The sequence below is a fragment of the Portunus trituberculatus genome, chromosome 47 (assembly GCF_017591435.1).
Source record: "Portunus trituberculatus isolate SZX2019 chromosome 47, ASM1759143v1, whole genome shotgun sequence".
NCBI classification, from domain to species: Eukaryota; Metazoa; Arthropoda; class Malacostraca; order Decapoda; family Portunidae; genus Portunus; species Portunus trituberculatus.
In genome coordinates, this window is record NC_059301.1 from 800425 (window position 1) to 825607 (window position 25183).

Consider the following 25183-nt stretch of genomic DNA (forward strand, 5'->3'; position numbering starts at 1 on the left):
TGTAAAACATTTTTGGGTCACTATCACAGTTTTCCACCACCCTCTGTTCATATTCCTTCTGTGCTGTTCTCCTTACTTCAACATATCTATTCCTTGCTGTTTTGTAGCCTTCCCTTGATAATACATCACTGTTTTTCTTAAGTTTCTTCCATGCCTTTTCTTTGTTCCTTTTTGCTTCTTCACAATTTCTATTAAACCACTGTTTATTATTTAAAGTCCTCTTTCTGTAATATGGCACAAACTTTTTCACAGCAGAGTGTGTGTGTGTGTGTGTGTGTGTGTGTGTGTGTGTGTGTGTGTGTGTGTGTGTGTGTGTGTGTGTATTTACCTAATTGTATTTACCTAATTGTAACATACGGGAAAAGAGCTATGCTCGTACTGTCCCGTCTCCATATCTACTAATGTCCAGCTTTTTCTTAAAATCATGAATATTCCTTGCGTTGACCACTTCCACATCTAAACTATTCCATGCTTCCACCCTTCTATGAGGGAAGCTATATTTTTTCACATCTCTCCTATAAGTGGCCATTTTTAGTTTTTTCCCATGCCCTCTCGACATTCTTTCATTCCACATACACAGATCTTCCCTATCCATTTTTTCCATGCCAATCATCACTCTGTATATTGCTATCAGGTCTCCCTTTCTCTTCTGTTTTCCAGGGTCGGAAGTTGCATTCTGTTCAGTCTGTCTTCATAAGTCAAATCTCTTAAGTCAGGCACCATTTTTGTTGCAGCCCTCTGTACTTTCTCTAGTTTCCTTATGTGTTTCTTTAAGTTCGAGCCCACTGTATTGTTGCATATTCAAGCCTCGGTCTTATCATTGCAGTAATTATTTTCTTCATCATTTCTTCATCTAAATATACGAACGCCACTCTTATGTTCCTCAATAAGTTCAATACTTCTCCAATTATTTTGTTTATATGTCTCTCTGGCGATAGGTCATTGGTAATTGTCACCCCAAGGTCTTTTTCTTCATGACTGGTTTTATGTCTTCATTTCCTATCTTGTACATACTCCTGATTCTTCTTTCACTCTTGCCAAACTCTATTTTCTTGCATTTTGTCGTGTTGAACTCCATTTGCCATGTACAGCTCCATTTCCATATTCTGTCCAAGTCTTCCTGGAGTAGTTCGCAATCTTTGTCACATCTCACTTTTCTTAACAATTTTGCATCGTCTGCAAATAGGCTCACATAACTGGACACCCCATCCACCATGTCATTTATGTAGACCGCGAACATTACTGGTGCCAACACTGATCCCTGTGGAACTCCACTCTCCACCAAGCCCCATTCTGATGGTCTGTCCTTAATTATTGTTCTCATTTCTCTTCCTACCAAAAGTCTTCCATCCATTTTAGTAAACTGCCATGCACTCCTCCTACCATTTCAAGTTTCCAGATCAGTCTCCGTGTGGTACCTTATCAAAGGCCTTTTTTAAATCCAGATATATTCCATCAGCCCAACCATCTCTTTCCTGTATTACATCTATCACCCTCAAATAGTAACATATCAGGTTTGTCGTGCATGAACGCCCTTTTCTAAAACCAAATTGACACTCACAAAGTATGTCATTTTTCTCCAAGAAGTCTGTCCATCTATTCTTCACCACCCTCTCACACATCTTAGCTACCACACTTGTAAGTGACACTGGTCTATAGTTCAATGGGTCTCTCTTGTTACCTGATTTATAAATTGGGACAATGTTAGCTCTTTTCCAGTCTTGGGGCACTACACCTTCCCTTAATGAGGCATCAATTACTTCACAAACTTTTTCTGCCAGTTGCTCCTGCATTCTCTTAAAATCCATCCTGATACCCCATCAGGTCCCACAGCTTTTCTCACTTCTAAACTCCCCATCATATTCTTGATCTCCTCCACAGTTACTTGAAACTCCTTCATAATCCCTTTCTGTTCCATTACCAGTGGTTTGTCAAAAGCAGTCTCCTTTGTGAATACCTTCCGAAAGCATCCATTCATAGCCTCTGCCATTTCCTGGGATCCTCACTGCATACTCCATTTACTTCTAAACTTTCAATACTTTCTCTATTTTTGATGTTGTTGTTCACATGTCTGTAAAAAGCCTTGGTTGGTCTTTACATTTATCAATTATATCCTTTTCTTGTTTCTTTCTTTCTTCTCTTCTAATCAACACATATTCATTTCTTGCTCTTTTGTAACTTTCCCACTGCTTAATCCGTCTTTTCCTTCTCCACCTCTTCCATGCATCCTCTTTTCTTGTTCTAGCCTTTTCACATCTATCGTTAAACCAGTCCTGCTTTCCAACTTCTCTATGTTGTCTTATTGGTACAAATTTTTCTCACCTTCTTTGTATATTTTTATAAATTCCTTCCACTTTTCATTTGCTCCTTAGCACTCTTGAATTTCATCCAATTTGTCTCTTGAAAGAATTTCTTTAGGTTTCCAAAATCTGTCTTGGCATAATTCCATCTTCCCACTTTATATTCTTCATTTCTTCTAGATTTCTCTTCATCTATCACCTTGAACTCCAAAACTGCATGATCACTCTTTGCTAAAGGGCACTCCACCCTCATCTCCTCAATGACCATTGGCTCTGTACTAAAGACCAAGTCCAGTCTTGACGATGCTCCCTCTCCTCCAAACCTAGTATCTTCTTTGACCCACTGAGTTAACACATTTTCCATTGCCAGTGTCAATAGTGTATTTCCCCATGTTGTCTCTGATCCTTCCATTGACCAGTCCTCCCAACACACCTCTTTACAATTAAAATCTCCCATCATTATAGTTCGTTCACAGCCACCCAACATTTCTTCCAGACATGTTCCTGTATCACTTATCATTTCTTCATATTCCTGTACTGACCATGCATTTGTCTTAGGTGGTACGTACACCACTATATAGTGCCTCTTTTTTCCTTCATTAGTTTCAGCTCTGATCTTGTGTGCGTATGTGTGTGTATTTGCCTAGCTGTATTGTATTATATACTGTAACAACTTCATTATTCAATGCATTCCACTTCTCCACCGTTCTGTGTGAAAAGCTGTATTTTCCAACATCCTTCGCACACTGCCTGATCCTGATTTTCTTTTCATGACCTCTTGTCCTTCCATCTTCTGTCAACAGCACTAGGTCTCCTTTGTCTATCTTTTCAATGTCACTGACTATCTTGCACATTGTTATTAGATCTCCTCGGTTTCTTCTATCTTATAAGGTTGATAATCCCATATCCTTCAGCCTTTCTTTATATATTAGGTCCTTTAGTTCCAGCACTATCTTTGTAGCAATCTTCTGTATCCATTCTAATCTTATATCTTTTATAGAGCTCATCTTTGCTTTTACTCGCCACATCTTTCACAAAGTTTTTTTCTTCCTCTCTCCTTATTCTAATATATTAATTTCTTGGATCCTTATACTGCTGTCTTATTGTCATTTCTAGCTTTATGAGTTTCTTCCAAGCTTTATCATTTGCCTTTTTCACATTTGTGCATCTAGCATTGTACCAAGCATGAATTTTTTTCGTAACTCTCTAAAAAAGGTATGTATTTCTTTATTGCTTATTTATATTTCTGAAATAATACAGGCAACCCCTGCTTAACGAAGGGGTTACGTTCCTTAAAAAGCCATCGTTAAGAGAAATTTCATTAAGCGGACCGATTATAACAAGTTTAACCCCTGACTTGAACTTCCATTGTGAGTAAACAAAGCGATAGTGCATCATAGTACAGTGAAAGGTTTAATGAAAGTAAAAATTATGAAGTTAAACATTTAGGCAGTTTAATGTAAGTCATTATAATGTACACTAATGTATGTATGTACGTAACTTTATAATGTTGGTGATCTTAAATTTATGAAGGGAGGGAGAGTGAAACAGGAAAGACACTAACCGGCAACCTGTGGAATGTAAACAAAGAGCGCATCATTGTATCACATACAAAATTTATGTACCACATTTCCACAAGGCTTTCCATTTTATCCATTGTAGAGTCACGAGTTCAGGTGGTTCTTTTAGCTTGCAAGAAGGATACAGTCTCACCAGCCTTCTTAATAGAGTCTGCTGACTTGAAAATAGTAGAGACAGTAGATGGAGTCAAGATGGTGGCGAGCAATGCTATTAGTTTTCTCGCTTCTCTCATGTCTGTGAATAATACCCAGCTTCACTTCGAGAGTAAGAGACTTCCTGGTCTTCTTAGCAACGCTAGGCGACATTGCAGGGCGTTTTGGTGGTAAGTTCAGCAAGGGAAGATGAGCTGTTGGTGACGCTGTTATTGTTTTGAACTAGGAGGAGTAAGTGGTGTATGTGTTGTCCACGAGAGGCGCTGGTGTATTCAAAAGCCTATCAGCTTGCATGATATGGCGGGGCTTTCAAACTTGGAATAAAATTACATGGATAAAACTTCGTTAAAGCGAGTTTGGTGTTCGTTAAACGAGCAGATGGTAGTAAAATGAAACCTTCATTGTAGCGAAATTTCGTTGTGTGAACCTTCGTTAAGCGGGGTTGCCTGTATTTCATATTTTCCTTGTAATGTTTCTCCATTGAATGTCAGCAAAAGAGTTTCTTAATTTTTCAAAATCTGCTCTTGGATAATTTAATCTCTCTTTTTGTTGTCATTTCTGTAACTTATCCCATCCTCCTCCTATATTTCCATCTCTAATGTCATGTGATCACTGAGGTATTGTATGCTGGGAGGGGGCTCTGGTTTCTTTGTGAATACTAGGTCAAGTAACAATGGTTCTTCTCCCCTGTACCTTGTTGACTCCTCCAACCACTGGTCCATTGTATTTATGGTGCTCAACTGTAACACTTCTTCACTCCACTATCCAACATTATCCATTACTTCTATCTCTCTCTCGTTTAGTTTTTTTTTAAATTAAAGTCTCAAACTAAAAGTATTCTTTCATCTCTTCTCAACATATTATCTGAACACTTAATCACCTCTCTTTGCATGTCTTTGTTTTCTTCAGTTCCCCATGTATTTGTCTTAGGTGACACATATGTAACTATGATTTTCCTTTTTCCCAATTTCTGTGTTTTGATTGTTAATTCCATTACTTCCACCTTGCCCTCTCCATATTGCACATCCTCCACACAGTCAACATGCCTCTCTCCTTCAGATATTCCATCCATTTATTCTTTATTATCCTTTCACATATTTTTGCTATTGCATTGGTCAGTGACATTGTTCTGTAGTTTAATGGATCCTCTTTATTTCCCCTTTTGAATATAGGAGGCTTTCCTTACATTTTGTTCTTCATTATTTTCCTTACTTCTTCTACTGACACTTGTATTTCACGAACACCATCAGTTAATTCCACTGGGTTTTGTCATTGGCTTTCTCTGGTGATAAGACTGACTGGAAGTAGTTGTTCATCACTTCCACCATATCTTCTGAGTCTTCATACATTTTTCACTCTTGTATTTTAGTTTACTTATTTCTCCTTTGTTTTTTAGCTTGCCATTTACATATCTGTAAAACCATTATAGCTGGTCCTTACATATGCCCTCTACATCCTTCTTGTAGTTTATTTTTATGTTCCATTCTTCAAATCTTGACATACTCGTTTCATTTAAGTGCATAGTTTAACTGATATTTTTGTCTTCTATTTCTTCTCCATCTGTTCCAACCTTTTTGTCTTTCCATCCTTACTAACTCACATCTTCTGTTAAAATACTCTTTGTGTCTTTTTTTATGTAGGGAAGAGGGCCAGCCAAGGGCAAAGAAAAAATAAAAAGATTAAAAAAGAGGCCCACCTTGAGTGCTGGCTCTCTACAGATAAGAAAAACATCACCCAACTTTAGGGAGCAAATGCCTCAATACCTCCCTCTTAAAAGAAGACAAGTCATAGGAAGTCAGAAATACAGATGCAGGAAGGAAGTTCCAGAGTTTACCAGTGAAAGGTATGAATGACTGAAAGCATTGGTTAACTCTTGCAAGAGAGAGTTAGACAGAATAGGGATGAGAGGAAGAAGGAAGCCTTGTGCAGCAAGGTCGCAGGAGGAGGGGAGGCATGTAGTTAGCAAGATCAGTATAACAGTTAACATGAAAATAGCAATAAAAGATAGAAAGAAATGCAACATTTCAATGATGAGAAAGAGGCTGAAGGCAGTTAGTCAGACAAGGGGAGTTGATGAGACGAAAAGCTTTTGATCCCACCCTCTCTAGTAAAACGTGTTACTGGAACCCCCCACCAAACATGTGAAGAGTACTGTACTCCATACAAGGACGGATAAGGCCCTTGTACAGAGTTAGCAGTTGGAGGAGCGAGAAAAACTGGCAGAGATGCCTCAGAACACCTAACTTATTAGAAGCTGTTTTAGCAAGAGATGAGATATGAAGTTTCCAATTAAGATTATGAGTAACGGACAGAACAAGGATATTCATTGTGGACACAATTGAGTGTCATTGAAGAAGAGGGGATAGTCGTCTGGAAGGTTGTGTCCAGTTGATAGATGGAGGAATTGAGTTTTTGAGACATTGAAAACTAATAGATTTTCTCTGCCCCAATCGGAAATCTTAGAAAGATTAGATGTCAGGAGTTCTGTGGTGTCCCTGAATGATCTCTTGATTTCCTGAAGGGTTGGTCGTCTCTGAAAAGACATTGAAAGATGTAGGGTGCTATCATCAGCGTAGGAGTGGATAGGGCAAGAAATTTGGTTAAGGTCATTAATGAATAATAGAAAGTGAGTGGGTGACAGGACAGAACACTGAGGAAGACCACTGTTAATAGATTTAGGAGAACAGTGGCCATCTACCACAGCAGCAATAGAACAGTCAGAAAGCAAACTTGAGATAAAGTTGCAGAGAGAAGGATAGAAACTGTAGGAGGGCAGTTTTAAAATCAAAGCTTTGTGCCAGACTCTATCAAAAGCATTTGATATGTCTAATGCTACAGCAAAAGTTTCACCAAAATTTTTAAAAAGACGATGACCAACACTCAGTAAGGAAAGCCAAAAGATCACCAGTAGAGCGACCTTGACAGAAGCCATAATGGCGATCAGATAGAAGTTTATGAAGTGTTTGAGAATCTTCCTGTTCAGGATAGATTCAAAAACTTTAGACAAGCAAGAGATTAAAGCTAGTTTAAAGATTAAAGGTAGTTTCAGGGATTAGAATGGTCACCCTTTTTAAGAACAGGCTGAATGTAGGCAAACTTCCAGCAAGAAGGAAAGGTAGAAGTCAATTGACAAAGTTGAATGAGTTAAGCCAAGCAAGGTGCAAGCACAGAAGCACAGTTTTTGAGGACAATAGAAGGGACCTCATCTGGACCATAAGCCTTTTGAGGGTTTATGCCAGTGAGGGCATGGAAAATTTAATCTCTCTTTTTTTGTTGTCATCTCTTTATCTTATCCCATCCTGGTCCTGCATTTTCAACTCTTAATGTCACGTAATCACTTCTTCCCATTGGACTAAAGTATTGTATGCTGAGAGGGAGCTCTGGCTTCTCTGTGAATACTAAGTCAAGCAATGATGGTTCTTCTTAACCCTGTACCTTGTTGACTCTTCCACCCAGTGATTCATTGTACTTACCATAGTCAAGTTCTGTTTACCAAAAATGGCTCTCTAGCAGCAGCTGCTGCTGCTGCTCGTTTAACGAACACCAAACTCGCTTTAACAAAATTTTATCCAGGTAATTTTTTCCAAGTTTGAAAGCCCTGCCCGCCGTATGACGCAAGTCAACAGGCTTTTGAATACACCAGCGCCTCTCATGGACAAAACGCACACCATTCACTCCCCCTAGTTCAAAACAAGAACATCGTCAGCAGCAGCTCATCTTCCCTCGCTCTACAATGTCGCCTACCGTTTTTAACCCGTAAACTGCGGCATTCACATTCAGAGGGTGTCTCCTGGTGCGGCTAAATCAGCGAACGATTGACTTTCACTGAAAGATATATACTTTATAAAGATGTGTCACAGATACTTCATTTCACAATTCTGTAACTCAAAATTTACTGTAGCTACCATATTTCTAAGTATTTTTCGCCACAAAAATGGATTTCTGGCAGGATCTGGAGGCATTGTGGAGAGCGGGATGGGAGGGAGGTAGGGGAGGAGGCAGGAGGATACACACAGACCGCTTATTGCCACTGTTCGTCGACGGACAGTGTTTTCAACGCTCGAATGTTCTCTCTCTCTCTCTCTCTCTCTCTCTCTCTCTCTCTCTCTCTCTCTCTCTCTCTCTCTCTTGCTTCAAGAGAAATAAATGATAAAACAAAAGTATTTTATTTCTATAATGGCAATTTCCGTATAAGTAATATTCTTTCCATTATTCTGACACTAATATTTTGAATCGCAAATGAAGTAAATGGCATCAAAGTATATTGAGTAAACAACATACATATGGAATGGATAAATTGGTCAAGTAAAATGCATATGCACTGGTTATTGTTCTAGCCCCTATTGTTTTACAATTTTTTTTCTCTCTCTCTCTCTCTCTCTCTCTCTCTCTCTCTCTCTCTCTCTCTCTCTCTCTCACTTTGTTCAAAATAAATAAGTGAAACTAAAATACTACTCTTTGCTTGGTTCACAATAAATAAAGTAACGAAATATTAGTTCCGTGTAAGCCACAATAACATACATATCATACTATATATCTGTGTGTGTGTGTGTGTGTGTGTGTGTGTGAGAGAGAGAGAGAGAGAGAGAGAGAGAGAGAGAGAGAGAGAGAGAGAGAGAGAGACGATGAGTCATGTCTCATGACGCCGATGCGGGCCGGGCCGACACGTCTGACAGTGTTACAAACGTCTAGTGAAGATGGTCTTGTTTCCATAATCTTATTCGCTTTATCTCTTTTCTATTGTACAAAACAACTTCTATACTACTACATTATAGCTTCCTCTTACCATACATGAGACTCAATCTCTAATATCTATGAAAGGAATGCAATGTCGACTAAATAAAATAAAAACATAGTGTTTCATTGTTTTCCTTTATAAATATGATATAAATAACCAAATTCTTATTAGAAGGATATAAATTACTAAAAGAAAGGTTATTAGAACACAAAAAAATAATTTCAAAGAAATACGAATCACGGGAACTTTATGGTGCCTGTTTAAAAAGAGCGCTTCCAGAAGGCGTACAGCAGTTTGCCGCCAAGCCACCCAGAAGGCGTACAGCAGTTTTCGGGTTAAGAAGACCAGGAAGTCTCTTACTCTCAAAGTGAAGCTGGATATTATTCACAGACATGAGAGAGGCGAGAAAACTAATAGCATTGCTCGCCACCATCTTGACTCCATCTTCTGTCTACCATTTTCAAGTCAGCAAACTCTATTAAGAAGGCTGGTGAGATCATATCTTCCTTGCAAGCTAAAAGAACCATCTGAACTCATGACTCTGCAATGGATAAAATGGAAAGCCTTGTGGAAATGTGGTACATAAGTTTTGTATGCGGTAGAATGATGCGCCCTTTGTTTACATTCCACAGGTTGCCGGTTAGTGTCTTTCCCGTTACACTCTCCCTCCCTTCAAAAATCTAAGATCATCAACATTATAAAGTTACTTACATATATACATTAGTGTACATTATAATGACTTAAATTAAACTGCTTAAATGTTTAACTTCATAATTTTTACTTTCATTAAAACTTTTACTGTACTATGATGCACTCTCGCTTTGTTTACTCTCAATGGAAGTTCAAGTCAGGGGTCAAGCTTGTTATAATTAGTTCGCTTAACGAAGGGTTTTTTTAGGAATATAACCCCTTTGTTAAGCCGGTGGTTGCCTGTACTTCTTAAGTTTCTGTCTGGCCACCTTCCTGTAATTTAGCCTTTCTGTTTAATATGATTGATCTAATTGGCTGCTTTTAACCTTTACCGCCATTTCTATGACAACATGATTACTTTTTCCTAGCGGGCACTCATATCTTAAATCTTCATTTATTTTGATTTTTCAAAACTAGGTCCAGTCTCGCTGGTTTGTCATCTCTGTATCTACTGTTTTCATTGATTCTCTGGTTCATCATGTTTTCCATCATTAGCTTCAAAAATCTTTTCCCCCATGCCGCTTCCCCACTGCCACTTACGTAATTCTCTCAGTCCACTTCCTTACAGTTGAAATCACCCACTAGAATCACTCTTCTTCCTTTGATCACTTTAGATAAACTCAACAAGGTATCCTCGATTAGTCCTGTCTGGAACATGAACTAGTCTTTGGAGGCACATATACTAATGTGATCAACATCTCTTTATTTCCATTTTCCACCTTAATGCTCATCACTTCTCTTTCTTTCATCCTCATTCCTGTTCTTCCTTATATATATATGTCTTTACACCCCTCTGTCTCTCTCAGTGTTGATGTTCTGTATAGCATCTCTTCTGTTGTTTTCTGTGTACTTAACAGGACTTTCATTGGTCTAATAACTCCTTCTCTATATGGACCCACACTATGAATTTCCTCCACTTCCTCCCCAAGGTTCTGTCTTTCCTCTTCATTTAAATTTTTCAGCAAGTCCTTAACTGATTAACTCTCCTTTTTTTCCCCATTTTGGTCAGTGTCACCTTATTTTGCTTGAAGCCAAAGAGCAAAATCTCCTCTTTTTTTTCTGATTTTTCTTACCAGTTGTTCTTTCTGTTTCAGTACCCCAACCACCTTTTTTGCCATATCCTCCTCCTTTTTCATCTGTTTCTGAATTACCTCCTTGAAGCTAACATTGTCTTCCTTATCTTTCTCCTTCCATGCTGTCACTTCCTTTTTAACCACTTCTTAGACCCTTTCCTCTTCCTTACTCACTAGTTCCTTTATGTTTTTATTCTTCTCCACCTTACCCTGTCCTTTATTCAACAATTTCTCATATTGAGCCACTTTCTTCTTTAATTCCTCCTTTTCCCATACTTATGTTTTTTTCATTATCTTCTAGCCTTTTTATTCTCTCCTTCAATTCCCTCTGAAGTTTTATATCCTCTAAATCATCCTCTCTCAATCCTTTAACTTCTCTTATAAAGTTTTCAAACTTTCTCTCCAATCTGAGGACTCTGCCATGGATGGCCGTATTCGTCATTTGAAATCCTCCAAACAGACTTACCTCCACACCCTAGCCCTCATCCTCAAACATAAACAAGTCATCTCGATCCACGTACCTGCTTGCTGGCATGCTAGATATGGTTTCTTTCTCCTTATCACTCATTGTTTAACCCCCCTTTTTTGGAGATGGGACCACACAGTTCCTGCCCAGAAACCCATGTAAACCCAACAGGTAACACATTTGTTTGTGGAGGTCAGCTGATCAGCACTACATGGGGCCAGGAGCATGCAGCACAACACATCTTTCGTTGATGTATTTACCTAGTTGTAGTTTTACAGGGCCTGGGCTTTATGCTCATGTGGCCCCGTCTCCATATCTACACTTATCCAATCTTACTTTATCTCAGCTTTTTACTATGCGATCTTGTGCTTCGGATGTCATATTCTTCTCTCAGGATCAGTTTCTCATTATCCACTTGGTCCATTCCGTTGATCAATTTATAAACTTGTATCAGGTCTCCTCTCTCCCTTCTTTGTTCCAGGGTTGGTAGATCCATAGCCTTTAGTCTCTCCTCCTATGTCATCCCTTCAAATTCTGGAACCATTCTTGTAGCTATTTTTATAGCCTCCAATTTCCTTATGTGTTTCTTTTTATGAGGGGTCCACACTATTCCTGCATATTCCAATCTGGGTCTTATTATAGTACTTATCAATTTCTTCATCATATCTTTGTCCATGTAGTGAAATGCTACTCCAATATTCCTTAGCAAATTATGTGTTCCTCTAAAAATTCTATCAATATGGCTTACTGGTTGATTGTTTTCTTCCATCGTCACTCCTAAGTCCTTTTCCTTTTTGACTTTCTCAAGTTCTACTCCATCTCCCATCTTATAGATTCCCATAGGTCGTCTTTCACTCTTTCCCATTTCCATGACATGGCTTTTGTTCACATTGAATTCTATTTCCCACTTCTTATTCCATTCCCAGATCTTATTTAGGTCTTCTTGCGTGTGTGTGTGTGTGTGTGTGTTCACATACTTTCCTGTATATAGATTTACTTTCAGAATCTTTTTTGATGAGACCTTGTATTATTCTAATTTGTCATTCTTCATATAGGTCACATGCATACACATTCAGGTAAGCAAACTAGTGTATTTTAAATTAAATGTTAGTTTTAACATCGTACTCAGCATGGTTTCTTCTTTCATCAGAACAAATTGAAGTCATCACCCGTGCCAAAGATATGGATCCCTGTATGACATCCTGGAAAGGTGCAGCACTTATGACATGCCTAGAAGGAAGCAGTGAACTTTGGATTCAGCAGTCCGAGTGGAATAAGCATGGAGTCAAGATTCTGAGGGAAAAATGTCCATTTATCTGGTAGATGTATAGATTTAAATTACAGGCACAATAAAGTGCTTTAATATTAATTGTACTGTCTTACTAAGATTAAGACTATATTGATAATTTGGCACTCCCTTGAAAACATGTAGGGCTTATTTTCATATAGTTGGGCAAGACTGAAGGATAAAATTTTTAATTTTCAAACATACTTCCCTCCTAACTGCATTCCATCACTTATTTAGTATGTCACCAAAATTCAACTACCTTTCTAGGCACCTAACTGCATTCCATCACCTATATAGTACATTACTCACTGAAGTCCAGCTACCTTTGTGGATAGCTCTTTTAGCTCAGAGCCTCTCCACCTCAGGTGAGGAGAGAAGGAGGGCAGACGTAGGTGAGAGAGGGAGAACTCAGAGTCACAGCAGGCCCAAGGAACTGTGTGTAATTCATCATGGTTGTCTGCTAGTCACTCAGCCAGCCTTTACTCTACAGAAAGAGCTCAGAGCTCATAGACCAATCTTTGGGTAGGACTGAGACCACACCACACACTAGGACAGCAAGGCTACAACCTCTAAAATTACATCATGTGCTATTGACCCTCACTAACTTGGACTAATACGGGGAAAGGTTGGTCCAACAAACATGAATATCTGACTTATACAAATTCCATCCCCTCCACCACACACACACACACACACACACACACACACACACACACACAAAAAAAAAAAAAAAAAAAAAGTAAAAATAAATAAATAAATAACAAAATATAAAAAAAGGCAGTTCAACTTAGATTGTAGGGGGCTGTGCAAGAATGATTTTATTTTTTATTTTGAGGGGATTGAAAATTTTGGGACTTCTATTGTCTCTCCGAAACCTTGAGACACTGAATGGTGTAGTTTATTTTGGGATAATTAAATACCCTTCCCACCAGTGCCATTTTTAAATGTCCCGTAAGATTGTGTCATAGCATGACTCATGCCCTACACAATACATGGCCAGGCATCAAGAGTTGAGGTGTGTCAATTAGCTCTCTACTTTTTGAGAAACTGTATTTTTACTGGCATAAATTGACGAGAAATAAAATCAGAAACTTCGAGAAGAAAAGACAACAAGATACAAACGTATCATTGTAAGACAGCTGTGGCTGACAGCTGGACCTTGAACACTTGCCTCCCCATTTGTCACATGTATTATCTTCCCCCTCCGAGACCCTCGCCTCATCCCATGCCTCACCACCACGCTTCTACACCCTCTTTTTATGTCATAAGACTGCTATGATCTTTTCAAACACTTTTTCTCACTACCTTCATCATGACAACTATAGATGACATAACTCTCACAATAACACTATTACAAAAGATAATTTTGAGACAGGTATAAAACTGGAGCAGATGAGTAATACTTACTTCACAGTATCATTATCATTTCAACACACTAGTAACAACTCGGATAGTGTCGTAAAGCAGCAGATTGCCATGACACTGCTGATGGCTCTTTCCAAACTCTCACGCACGAGTGAATAATATTTTCTAGAAAAGCGGGGATCCTATCATGCTCCAAGAAGTCAACATTGTATACACAATCATCTGTAAAAATTTCATGTGTGTCACATGAATACAAATAGTAAAACAAGGGCGAAATTATGAAAAATCTTTAGGAGTGAATATCTTGGAAAGTGGATTTTTACACCAGAATTCTCACAAAATCAGTATAAATTCTGATCACCTTTTGTTTGGTATACGTAATTTCAAACTATAATTAAATTACAATTTTTTGTTGGAATTAGATTTTTAATAATGTCAATAGAAAACGAGATACAAGAAAATGAAAAAAAAACCTGGGCAGGCAGTTCAGCTCTGACGTTAGTTAGAGTCCAACTTATTGTAAAATCAAAGTTATCAAGATTCAACAGTACCTACTTGGTGCTAAGTGAACACATAAAGAGGCTTGCCTGTTTGCCTTGCCATTCCTAGGACTCAAACCTGGGCCTTCTTAGTTGTGAGCCGAGTGTGCTAACTACCACACTACACGGTGTGTGTGTGTGTGTGTTTGAAAATAATGAAGAATGAATAATTAAACGTTATTCTGATAGTAACCCTAATATGCCCAGCATTACATGTATGTCACACATATCAACTCAAAAGTGGATGCCCTTCACTGTTCACTTACATGAGACAGTCAGAACATGATTCACTAAATGAGAGATAAGACGTGCAGTAACACATTCATATGAGTAATGGAAGCTATGACTCTCAGTGTGACATATGACATTGTGTTGTTTCAGCAAGGGTCCTCATAATAATGTATTCTAAGAAAAGGAGAGGTCATTTGGCATACTGTTTCATAATAAACACTCATTTTTATGAATAAAGTATGAGAATATTTTCACATGGGATTTGTTATCGCCCCTTTGATGGCGATTAGTGCAGGATAATAAGACCCATTTCACGCTGACTCGATGTATTCATTGTATCGGTCAAAACCTGGGAACGTGAATCAGTTGGTAGCTTACACTATTAGCCTTACAGGATATTATTTAGTTATACATATATAGAGATGTATTGGTAACCTCGTCTTTATATTACTACTGCTACATAGTTATGCTACTGTCCACAATTACACTAATTTATTGCCCACATATTACACTGAGTAGATTGTAGTCAAGACACTCACGTGTTGGCGGGTCTTTAGGCTCCTGTAGGTATTACGCTCAGCGCAGAACGTCCGTTCACGCCCACAGTTCAAGCGTTTCTGCCCCAAGGTGGAGTTGAGGGGCCCCTACACATGTCTCTTGTGTAGAGTCTTTCATAACATATCTGACCTCCATGACCTCTCTTCGCACTACCATCCTCAAGCCTCTGTCCTTCCCTCCTTCGTTCATCTCTCTCTCTCTCTCTCTCTCTCTCTCTCTCTCTCTCTCTCTCCGGCAATAACAGTATTATTGGTTTTTCTACTTTATTTCATTTGTAATATGTTACAAATTATCTGGTGTGACTAATGTCACACTAGCCTAATAAATAGTACCATTTTCAGATATATTTGCCTTATCATTTACATGGTCTCTCTCTAATTCCTAACTGTTACTATTGTACTAATTGTTACTTTGTAGATCATTGTCTTTTGAAGAAGTCTTGAGTATACTGTAAGATAAAGACACACCTGCTGATGTCTATTTTTGGGCCAACTAATAATGTCTCACAAATGAAGACTTGGCAGAGGAGGATGAAAGTGGTCTAGTTGATAATGTATCAGGCAAGCAGCTGAGACAGCTCTCCATGATGGACAATGCATTGGAGAGAATGATAATTATTATAGTGGTGCAAGTAGTAACACCTTTGCCAGATATAAATGCTGAGATGGTTTCTAGGTATTTCTCGTTCCTCAGTTGACTGCACATTTCCAGAGGCTGATTATTCAAGATACAGAGACTTTTCACCAATTCAGCTGTTTTAAGTGTTTTTTGATGAAAATGCTTGGTTGCTGGACAATAAGTCTGGGGTCTTGGGGGTAGCCTGAGGCAGCTTGAATTCAAAGAGTACATAGCCCAGTCATATCTCATGCATCCAGGTAGACTTAAGTCTGAGTCTGCCAAGTACAAATGACAAATGAACTGGATGATGTTCGTTATGATGGTATAGAGTATAACCTTGTACAAATGTGCTGGAGATGGCTGTAAAAAAGTTCTATAAAGTTAATGCAGTAAATGTGATGTAGGCTTGTGTATAACCTGCAGTATTGGTTTTCATACTAAATAAAGCAATGTGATAAGTATGTCTTTTATATGTTTGTGAATCAGTATGTATTATGAAAAGTGTGTTTCAATACGTGTACCTGCAAATTAATTTGTCTTATATATATATATATATATATATATATATATATATATATATATATATATATATATATATATATATATATATATATATTTTTTTTTTTTTTTTTTTTTTTTTTGCTGGATCATGTTTAGTTTATACTGTTTTTATCTTGGTAAGTGATGATAAATATATATGAAACTGAGATGTAAGATGTGTACATTTGATAAGGAGTATTTTCAAGTCAACTGCACATAATATCTTTTATTTCACCTGCAAAATGTGTTGAACGTGATATATATATGTGTGGTGATCATGATGTAGAGAAATAAATAAGCGTGACATATATGTGTGGTGATCATGATGTAGAGAAATAAATAAGAACTCAAGATTAATTCACTATTCATAGTGAAACAATTGACATATAGAATATAAGGCTTTCAAACAAAAACAATTTGGGCATATTAGGGTTGCAAAGGATTATTATTATAAGAATAACACTAACAATAACAATAAAAGTAATAATAATAATTATGAAATTATTATTATTTTCATTATTACTAATATCATCATTAAGAATGCTTACTTTTGTAAATAAAGTCAGACTAAAGAAGGGTTGTGACTTGAGTGTTGTGATTCCCTACTCTCTCTCTCTCTCTCTCTCTCTCTCTCTCTCTCTCTCTCTCTCTCTCTCTCTCTCTCTCTCTCTCTCTCTCTCAGCAGTCAGACAGATGCATGTTCCCTGAGGATACAAGTAGTCATATCTTTCCACCCTTAAAGTAATGGCTGGTCAGTGGTACCTCTCCTCATGAGTCATGACACACAGGCCATTCTTAGTTTTGTCATTTGGGTGGTCATATCCTTCAAAGTCTGCCGGTGTGATGGGATGCAGTATATCTCATGGGAAAGCTCCCATCCAGCAGAAGTGAATTGCCTTGTAAAATTACACATGAGACCTACAGTAAGTCTCATGTGCTTTATGAATTTCCTTGCAAACCTTTGGATGGAGGGTCCATTCTGTCCTCCAACCACCTCAACTTGAGCACATAGGCTATTACATTGCAACATTCAGGAATAGGATAGAAAAGCTCTCACACAACTGAAGAACCTCTCCTGCTAGGTAACAAGGACTTGGAATGAGTACTCCCAAATTTCTTTAGATAAGCTACTACCATGGAGTTGATCCTGACAATTACTTACGAAAAGTCAGTAGGATACAGAAAGCTGGTCTACAAGCAAATCAAGGCATCTAATAAAATTAACTAGTGATATCTTATTATTTTCCTGCAGTTATCTTCAAATTGGATTATTATAAAAAAAAAAAAAAATTCTGTACCCTTAACACATGCAAAAGAAAATAAATAAATCGGTTTAACATTTACATACACACCCTTGTGGCTGGATGAGAAATGGCATCTTCCACACAGGACACAAATCTTTTGGTCACCAACATCCATCACACAAGCATAGCCCAGTCCAGCACCAAAGGTTGCAGATACATGATCCTATGGAAAATTTAAGACCTTAGCATAGTGGACCATCACAAATTTAGGAAATGATTACTGAATGTGTGACTGTTTTCTATTATTCTATATTCAAAATAGCTTTCTGGTGTATGGTATTCCACCATATTAGACAGTGAATTTGAATTCTAAGAAAATTTCTATGGTTTGATTTTCAATAAAAATTAGTTAGGTGATTCCTAATAACACATACACACACACTTTTAAATTGCATGGCCAATGCCAACACAAATTAGATATTCTACCATCACAGTGCCAGTGCAGGATAACTAAGGGTACAGGGTATCCCCACTTTATGAAAGGGTTAGGTTCCTGAAAACTCTGTTGTATAGGGAAAATTCGTATAGCAAATAACAATACAAAAATAGGGATTATGTTCCCAGACATAAGATTCTTCAGTCTAAACAGTACTGTATTCACCCTAATAAAGTACAAAAAAAATTAATAATAAATAATGTAGCATGCATAGAGGCTATGAAAAGCACTTGTATGTACATACACTATATATGTTTTATTTTATTTATTTTGCGTATTTGGAATAGTACGCATTATAAACAATAAAACTAAGAAACGGTCATTACCAAGACTCATGATTTTTCCACTAGCAAGAAACCTTAAGGCTTCACTCCTCTTCACTCCGGGCAACAGAAAACGGCTTCTGCTGGCTCCACATCCGGGCTTGGGGGGAATGGGGCAAGGATTGATTGATTGATACATTTATTGTTGAATTAATAAATAATTACAACAAAGGAGGAGGATGGACCTTGCCACCCACCCCCTGGGCAAAGACTTAAGGTTAAAGTACGTATAAAAAATATAACACTAAACAGTATACATAACAAGAATACAAGTATTTCAATAAAAAATACACATATTGCACACCTTATTGCCTAAGACATCCTACAGTCTGGGAGCAAACTGAGGATATTCCCTGAGTATATCCCTGAGAGTGGTTGAGTCTAGGAGATGGTCAATGAGGCTATACAAGTCATGTTGACCTTGTGGCCTAAATTTAGCAATGAGAGGACATTCCATGATATAGGGATGCAGAGTGTGTCCCCTTGGTGCAGCACACAGCACACATCAGGAGAGGCACTGACTTCCCAAAAGTATTTGTAACCTAATCTGAACCTCATTGCCACCCTGTCATGTGATGCAGTGTGTCTCCCGTAGGTGTAAGGACAGCTCTGGGAGACACGTGCATAGTGAAGACTAGTGCTACTGCCCCTATGGCAACAAAGCTCCAACTGATCCCTAATGCTACTATGTACAAAGTCCTTAATGCTACTCTTAACATAACCCAGAGTGTACTCAGTGCCAGGGTCCACTGTGTCATCTTGTAGGGCACACTGAACAAGGCAGTCTGCTTTTTCATTTAGCATGATACCCACATGAGAGGGTATCCAGATGAAATGGACTGTGGCACCGGCACCTTCTAGGGCGTGGATGAGATCAAGACACTTATTAACTAGATCACAGTCCATGTGGGAGGTGGATTGAAGGGCGTACAATGCAGCCTGACTGTCAATAAAGAAATATACATTCTTATGGAGAGGTGCCACAATATGGAGTGCCTCCAGTACAGCATATAGTTCTCCTTTAGTGGAAGACATGGGTGCAGGGAGCCGCCTGGAAACCTCAGTGTTAGTGTAGAGATTGGCAGAGATGTAGTCACGGATGAACAGACCACATCCAGACCTACTGCCATTGACTGACTCATCACAATAAACATGGATAGCCTGAATGTGTGGGTACTTGGACAATTTAGTCATGAACATGTCTTGCAGCACATGAGGGAGCCAGTCCCTCTTGGGCTGATGCAGAGGTTGAATATCAACAATGACACAATGAGGGTTCCAGGATACAGGGGGGTCAGTGATCCCTTTAGAGAGTCAGAGCCCCTGCACAGCATCCGACTAATTGTGCGATAAGTAATTTCCTGTACCCTACACATAATACTCAGCAGGTGCAGTTCAGCTCTGAGAACTTCAATCCGTGCAGTCCTGGGGCATCCCAAGATTATCCACATGGCTTCATTCTGAACAAGCTCCAGGGGATTGAGTTGGGTGGCACTAAACTGGATTAAAACAAGGACGGCGATTTTATAACAGGAGGCGGCATGATGTCACAAAAGTGAAGCCAGCGTGCTACTGGTCCGCTGCTTCCACTACCCTCTTACACCGAAAACATTGCTGACTGCCCATTGAAAATACATGGGACGCCCGAGTTACGCTGCTTATTTTCCGTCTTATGTCCATGTTTCAAGGCTGCCTACCATATATGTGACCTTAATAGACTTGCAATAGTCGTGGTATACTGTGCCACGATCGAAGATTTACACGATAAATGATACATACAAATGAGATAATACAGTGTTTACCAGCTTTGGTGGATTTGGATGAGATGCGGGATGCTGTCTCTGGGGCAAACGTATGACTGAACAAGGTCATGTACATATGTGAATATACATGTGCATGTATAGATGTAGACATGTACATATACATGTGCATTTAAATTAATGATAAGTAAACTGTATATCAGGTGAAACTTTGCCTGAAGATTGATTTTTCTTGGTATAGCAATTGTTTAACAGGTCAAAATACTCTCTCTCTCTCTCTCTCTCTCTCTCCACTACAAAAATAATGATGATGGTTGATTTTTCATAATAGGTACTTATAGTCCGTTCATCCAAAGAATCTAGACCAAAACTGCTAGTTCGCTTGGCAGCCCTGCCCACCCCTGCCGCCACTAAACCTTCCTGACACTTAAATTTTCTTCAAATACATTTATTTTTCTTCACTTAACTCAATAGATATACAAGTTTATAGCTTGAAGAAAAATAAATGTACTTGAAGAAAATTTAAGTGTCGGGATGGTTTAGTGGCGGCGGGGGTGGGCAGGGCTGCCAACCGAACTAGCAGTTTCGGCCTGGATTCTTTGGATGAACGGACTATAGTACAATAAGTAATAATTTTAAGCCCAAGCAAATTTTAGAAAAACAAAAAATTATGGTTTGCCTTCTCAAGGCCATTTTCTGAAGATGAAAAACAAGAGAAAATTTTGATTTTTGTTGCTAACTATTCTATTTGCCCATAGAAAAAAAATGAGAAAAATAAAAGTTATTTCCAGTATGACACATCAGTACTTATTCTGATATAAGAGTCATATCATATGATGAAAGTTAAGTATACCATCATATCATATACGACCTATATTCTGAGAGATCTCGTACATTATTCATAACATAACATAACATAACATAAATAATAGGATAACAAAGGGCCACCAGGGCCCATCTAGGTTATCCTGTATCAGTCGCACAGTGACCTCGTCATCAGTACTTAAAGATACACTTACAAGTACACAATACATTATATACTAATTCTAAATATTTGGCCCATTAACAGGGGTAAGTCCTGCAGCGAAATCCTCTACAATTTGTGGTCCCCATACATGGGAATCATGTCTTGTTTAACTATAGTAAATTTCTTATAAAAACTATCATGCAGCGCTATACATAATTATAAATCTAATAAATTAAGTGCTTATCTAATCTGTTTTTAAACATTGTCAAACTAATGCTATTTACAACCGTCTCTGGCAATGCATTCCAGAAGTCTACCACCCTATGACTAAAGAAATATTTTCTTATATCTAACCTGCAGCCTTGCTTTCTAATCTTCCTGCCATGATTTCTAGTCCTATTTCCCTCCTCTAAGGTAAAGAAAGATCTCACATCTATGTAGTTTGTATCTGAGAACATTTTAAATAACTCTATCATATCCCTCTTATACATCTCCTCTCAAATGAAAACATGTTTAATTCCTTTAATCTATCTCTATACTCCAGGCGCTTTAATGCTGGTATCATCCTAGTTGCTCTTCTCTGAACTGCTTCTAACATGTTGATATCCTGCCTATAGTGGGGTGACCAGGCCTGTATGCAATACTCTAAATGGGGCCTAACATAGGAATTATATAAGCTACGCACCACTTCCTTACTTTTATAACTAACATTTCTATTTATAAAACCCAGGATCCTATTTGCCCTATTTCTTGCTTCTAAACATTGCTTTGAAAATTTCATAGTCCTGTCTATCACTACTCCTAAATCCTTTCCTTCCTCTACTGCCTCTAGCCAACATCCCTCCATCTCATAGTTAAAGTTTGTGTTGTCTTTACCTAAATGCATAACCTGACACTTTTAGAATTAAACTCCATCTGCCACCTGTCTGCCCATGCTATCAGCCTGTCCAGGTCTCGTTGTATTCTGTAATTGTCCTTTTCACCCTGTACTGCACATGCTATCTTAGTATCATCTGCAAACTTTGATACTTTGCTACTAATTCCTATATCTAAATCGTTAATGTACACCAAGAAAAGAAGAGGTCCTAGCACTGATCCTTGGGGTACCCCACTAACCACTTCCTTCCACTCAGACATTGCCCCATTTAATACTACTCTCTGTTTCCTATCAGAAAGCCATTCACTAATCCAATCAACTAACCTACCCCCTATCCCATGTAGTCTCAATTTGTACACTAGCCTCCTATGCGGTACCTTATCAAACGCCTTGCTAAAATCTAGATATATAACATCTATGCTATTTCCATCATCTAACTCCTTGGTAATATATTCTAAGATATCGAGCAAATTTGTAAGACAGGACCTCCCTGATCTAAAGCCATGTTGGGTATCTCTAATTAATCTATTCTCATTTAAATGCTCCCAAATACTACCCTTAATGATTTTCTCTAGTATCTTACATACTATACTAGTTAAACTGATCGGTCTATAATTATTCGCATCATCCTTCCTACCTTTTTTAAATATTGGTGTAACATTAGCTAACTTCCAGTCCTGAGGTATCTCAGCAAACCTAAGTGATCTTTCAAAGATTAACTTAAGTGCTTCAGAAATACTGTCTACACCTCCCTAAGTGCTCTGGCATGTAGCTCATCAGGACCACTAGCTTTCCTATCGTCTAGTTCAAGAATAAATTTCCTAATAATTCCCGGTTTTATATCAATATTTTCTAAAGCTCTTAAACTACTCGTCGCACTGTTTGTAACAGGATTTCCTATTCTTTCCTAGTAAATACTGAAGAAAATTGTTCATTCAATAATTCTACTATGTCTTCATTTTGATCCACTACTACACCATCTTTTCTGAGTGGTCCAATCCTATCCTTATTTCTTTTATCACTGACCTTGTAATAACTATATAATTTTTGGGATCTTTACTCCCAGCTCTAGCTAGTTTTATCTCTGCCTGCCTTTTACTTTTTTTATAACCTTACTCAAATCATCCCTGACCTGTCTGTACCTAATCAAATCTACATCTTCCCCACTTTTCTGCAACTCTCTGTATGCCCTCTTCTTCTCTCTGATCTGTCTACCTATCTCGTGAGTCCACCATAATGGCTTCCTGTTTCTCTGCCTTATATCTTTGTAAGGGATACACTGCATCACTATACCCTTTACTACAACCTTAAAATATCCCACATCTCCTGTGCAGTTTTATTTCCAAAACTATCTTCCCAGTTTACCTCTCCTAATAACTGACGTAACCTACCATGATTGCCTTTCTGATAGTTTGGGACTCTAGTCTTATTCACTATATTATCCCTACTGGAATTAATGATAAATCTAATTATATGATGGTCACTGTTTGCTAAAGTCTCTCCTACCTCAACTTCCTTTAAACAATGCTCAATATTTGTTAGTACTATGTCTAAAACCTTCCTCCCCCTAGTAGGTTTATCTACCATCTGCACTAAATAGTTATCCTGAAAACTTTCCATAAACTTATTTTCACTAGCATCTCCTACCATCCTCTCCCAGTTTACTGACTTAAGATTAAAATCCCTAAGATAATTGTCTGACTAGTACACCCCTATTTATCTCATCTACCATAAGGTTGTCTACATCTGCTGACTGGTTAGGTGGTCTATAAAAAGCTCCTACTCTAATAACCTTACTTTTGTTTACTCTAACATCCAGCCATAAGGACTCTACTCTGTTATCTACCTTAATACCATTAACCTGACTGGAAATGAAGGTTTTTTTTACATAAATAACTACTCCTCCACCTATCCTACCAATTCTCTGGTGTAAATACATAATGTATCCATCTATTTCATATTCTTTCCTATTTTCCCTAAAATTTTCCTCATTTACCCATGCTGTCTCCTTATTTGGAGTCCTAATCTTATTCTCTCCTATTTGCACCTGGAAATCTTTCCTAATCTTTTCACTATCTTTGTTTATCCTATCTAATTTATGTCTAACATCTTTCTTCTGGAATGCATTTGCTACCTCACCCCTTACACTCCATCCCAACTCCCCCCTCCAGACATCCACTCAGCACATCTACACCCTTCCTACTCAGATGTACACCATCCCTAGCATACAAATCCCTTCACCCATAGAACCTATCCCATACATCCACAAAGCTGACACCCACATCCTTACACATCCCTTTTACCCGATCATTCACACCAATGGCCCTAGACAACCATTCCCTGCTAACATACACACGAGGCAAGATTCCTGACACTACACACCTCCTACCACTCTCCCTTATCTTGCCTAACATTTCCCGAAATCTTGCCACTAACTCCTCCGACCCACCTGCTCTGACATCGTTCCCACCTACGTGCAAAACTACTACACCCTCCCTTTCCATCCCCCCAACTCTCTTCTGCACCTCCTCACTCACTGCCTTCACACCTGCACCAGGCATACACACGTTCGTCCTCCTATCCCTGTCTTTCCCACAGAAAGTGCTATCTAAGTACCTAACCTGAGAGTCACCCACCACACACACCTGAAGTGTGCTAGGCACAACCCTCCTCCTCCTCTCCTCTACCCCCTTAACAAGCAGCACAGGTGGCGACGCCCCACCTGGCAACACCGCCCGACACAGTGCCAACTCTAATGCACCCTACGAAATTCCTCGATAAAAACTATCTCAGGTCCGATCTACAGAAACGATGCCGTGAGCTAGGCATTAAAAATATCTGGACAACTAAAAACCAGTTAATAGAAATAATATTGGTAAAGCTACAGCCAGAGTCCAGAGATACGGAGTCACACCCTTATCAAACAGCGACGTTACACCGACACGCTCCACCCAAAACCAGCGGGACACCGCGGCCAATCACGAGGACAACGCCGAGTCTGAGGATCTGAGGTGTGCTAGGCACAACCCTCCTCCTCCTCTCCTCTACCCCCTTATCTCTCCTTTCACTCACCACAACCACCTCATTCACTCCACTCTCACTCTCCTCCTCCCCCTCCAACAAACCGAACCTATTTTCACACTCAACAGGTTTAGTCCTATCCTCCCTAACTGCCTCCGCTTTCCTTCCCCTCGCAACCTGCCATCTCTGCCAGGCGCGGATCCAGAATATCTATTTGGGGGGGGCCCGCCGCCCTCAAGATAGTGAAGACCAATGGATAGTGATTAGTGATGGCGGTTTTTTGCTTAAAATTCTCAGCTCTGAGCTCTCGAACAGTCAACGTATGTATGTGACAAATTATGTTTCTCCTATCTACA

The 25183-nt window shown here is 38.7% G+C and overlaps 1 protein-coding gene across 1 annotated transcript in view; it reads left to right on the plus strand.

Moving 5' to 3' along the window:
* Window positions 1-15325, plus strand: part of LOC123520750 (actin-related protein 8-like) — a 133024-nt gene extending 117699 nt beyond the window's left edge. Inside the window, exon 10 of the mRNA XM_045283313.1 lies at window positions 12151-15325. Within this exon, the coding sequence (XP_045139248.1) occupies window positions 12151-12323 (173 nt within the window). The 3' untranslated portion in view covers window positions 12324-15325. The remainder of the gene's footprint in view (window positions 1-12150) is intronic.
* Window positions 15326-25183: the final 9858 nt, after the last annotated feature.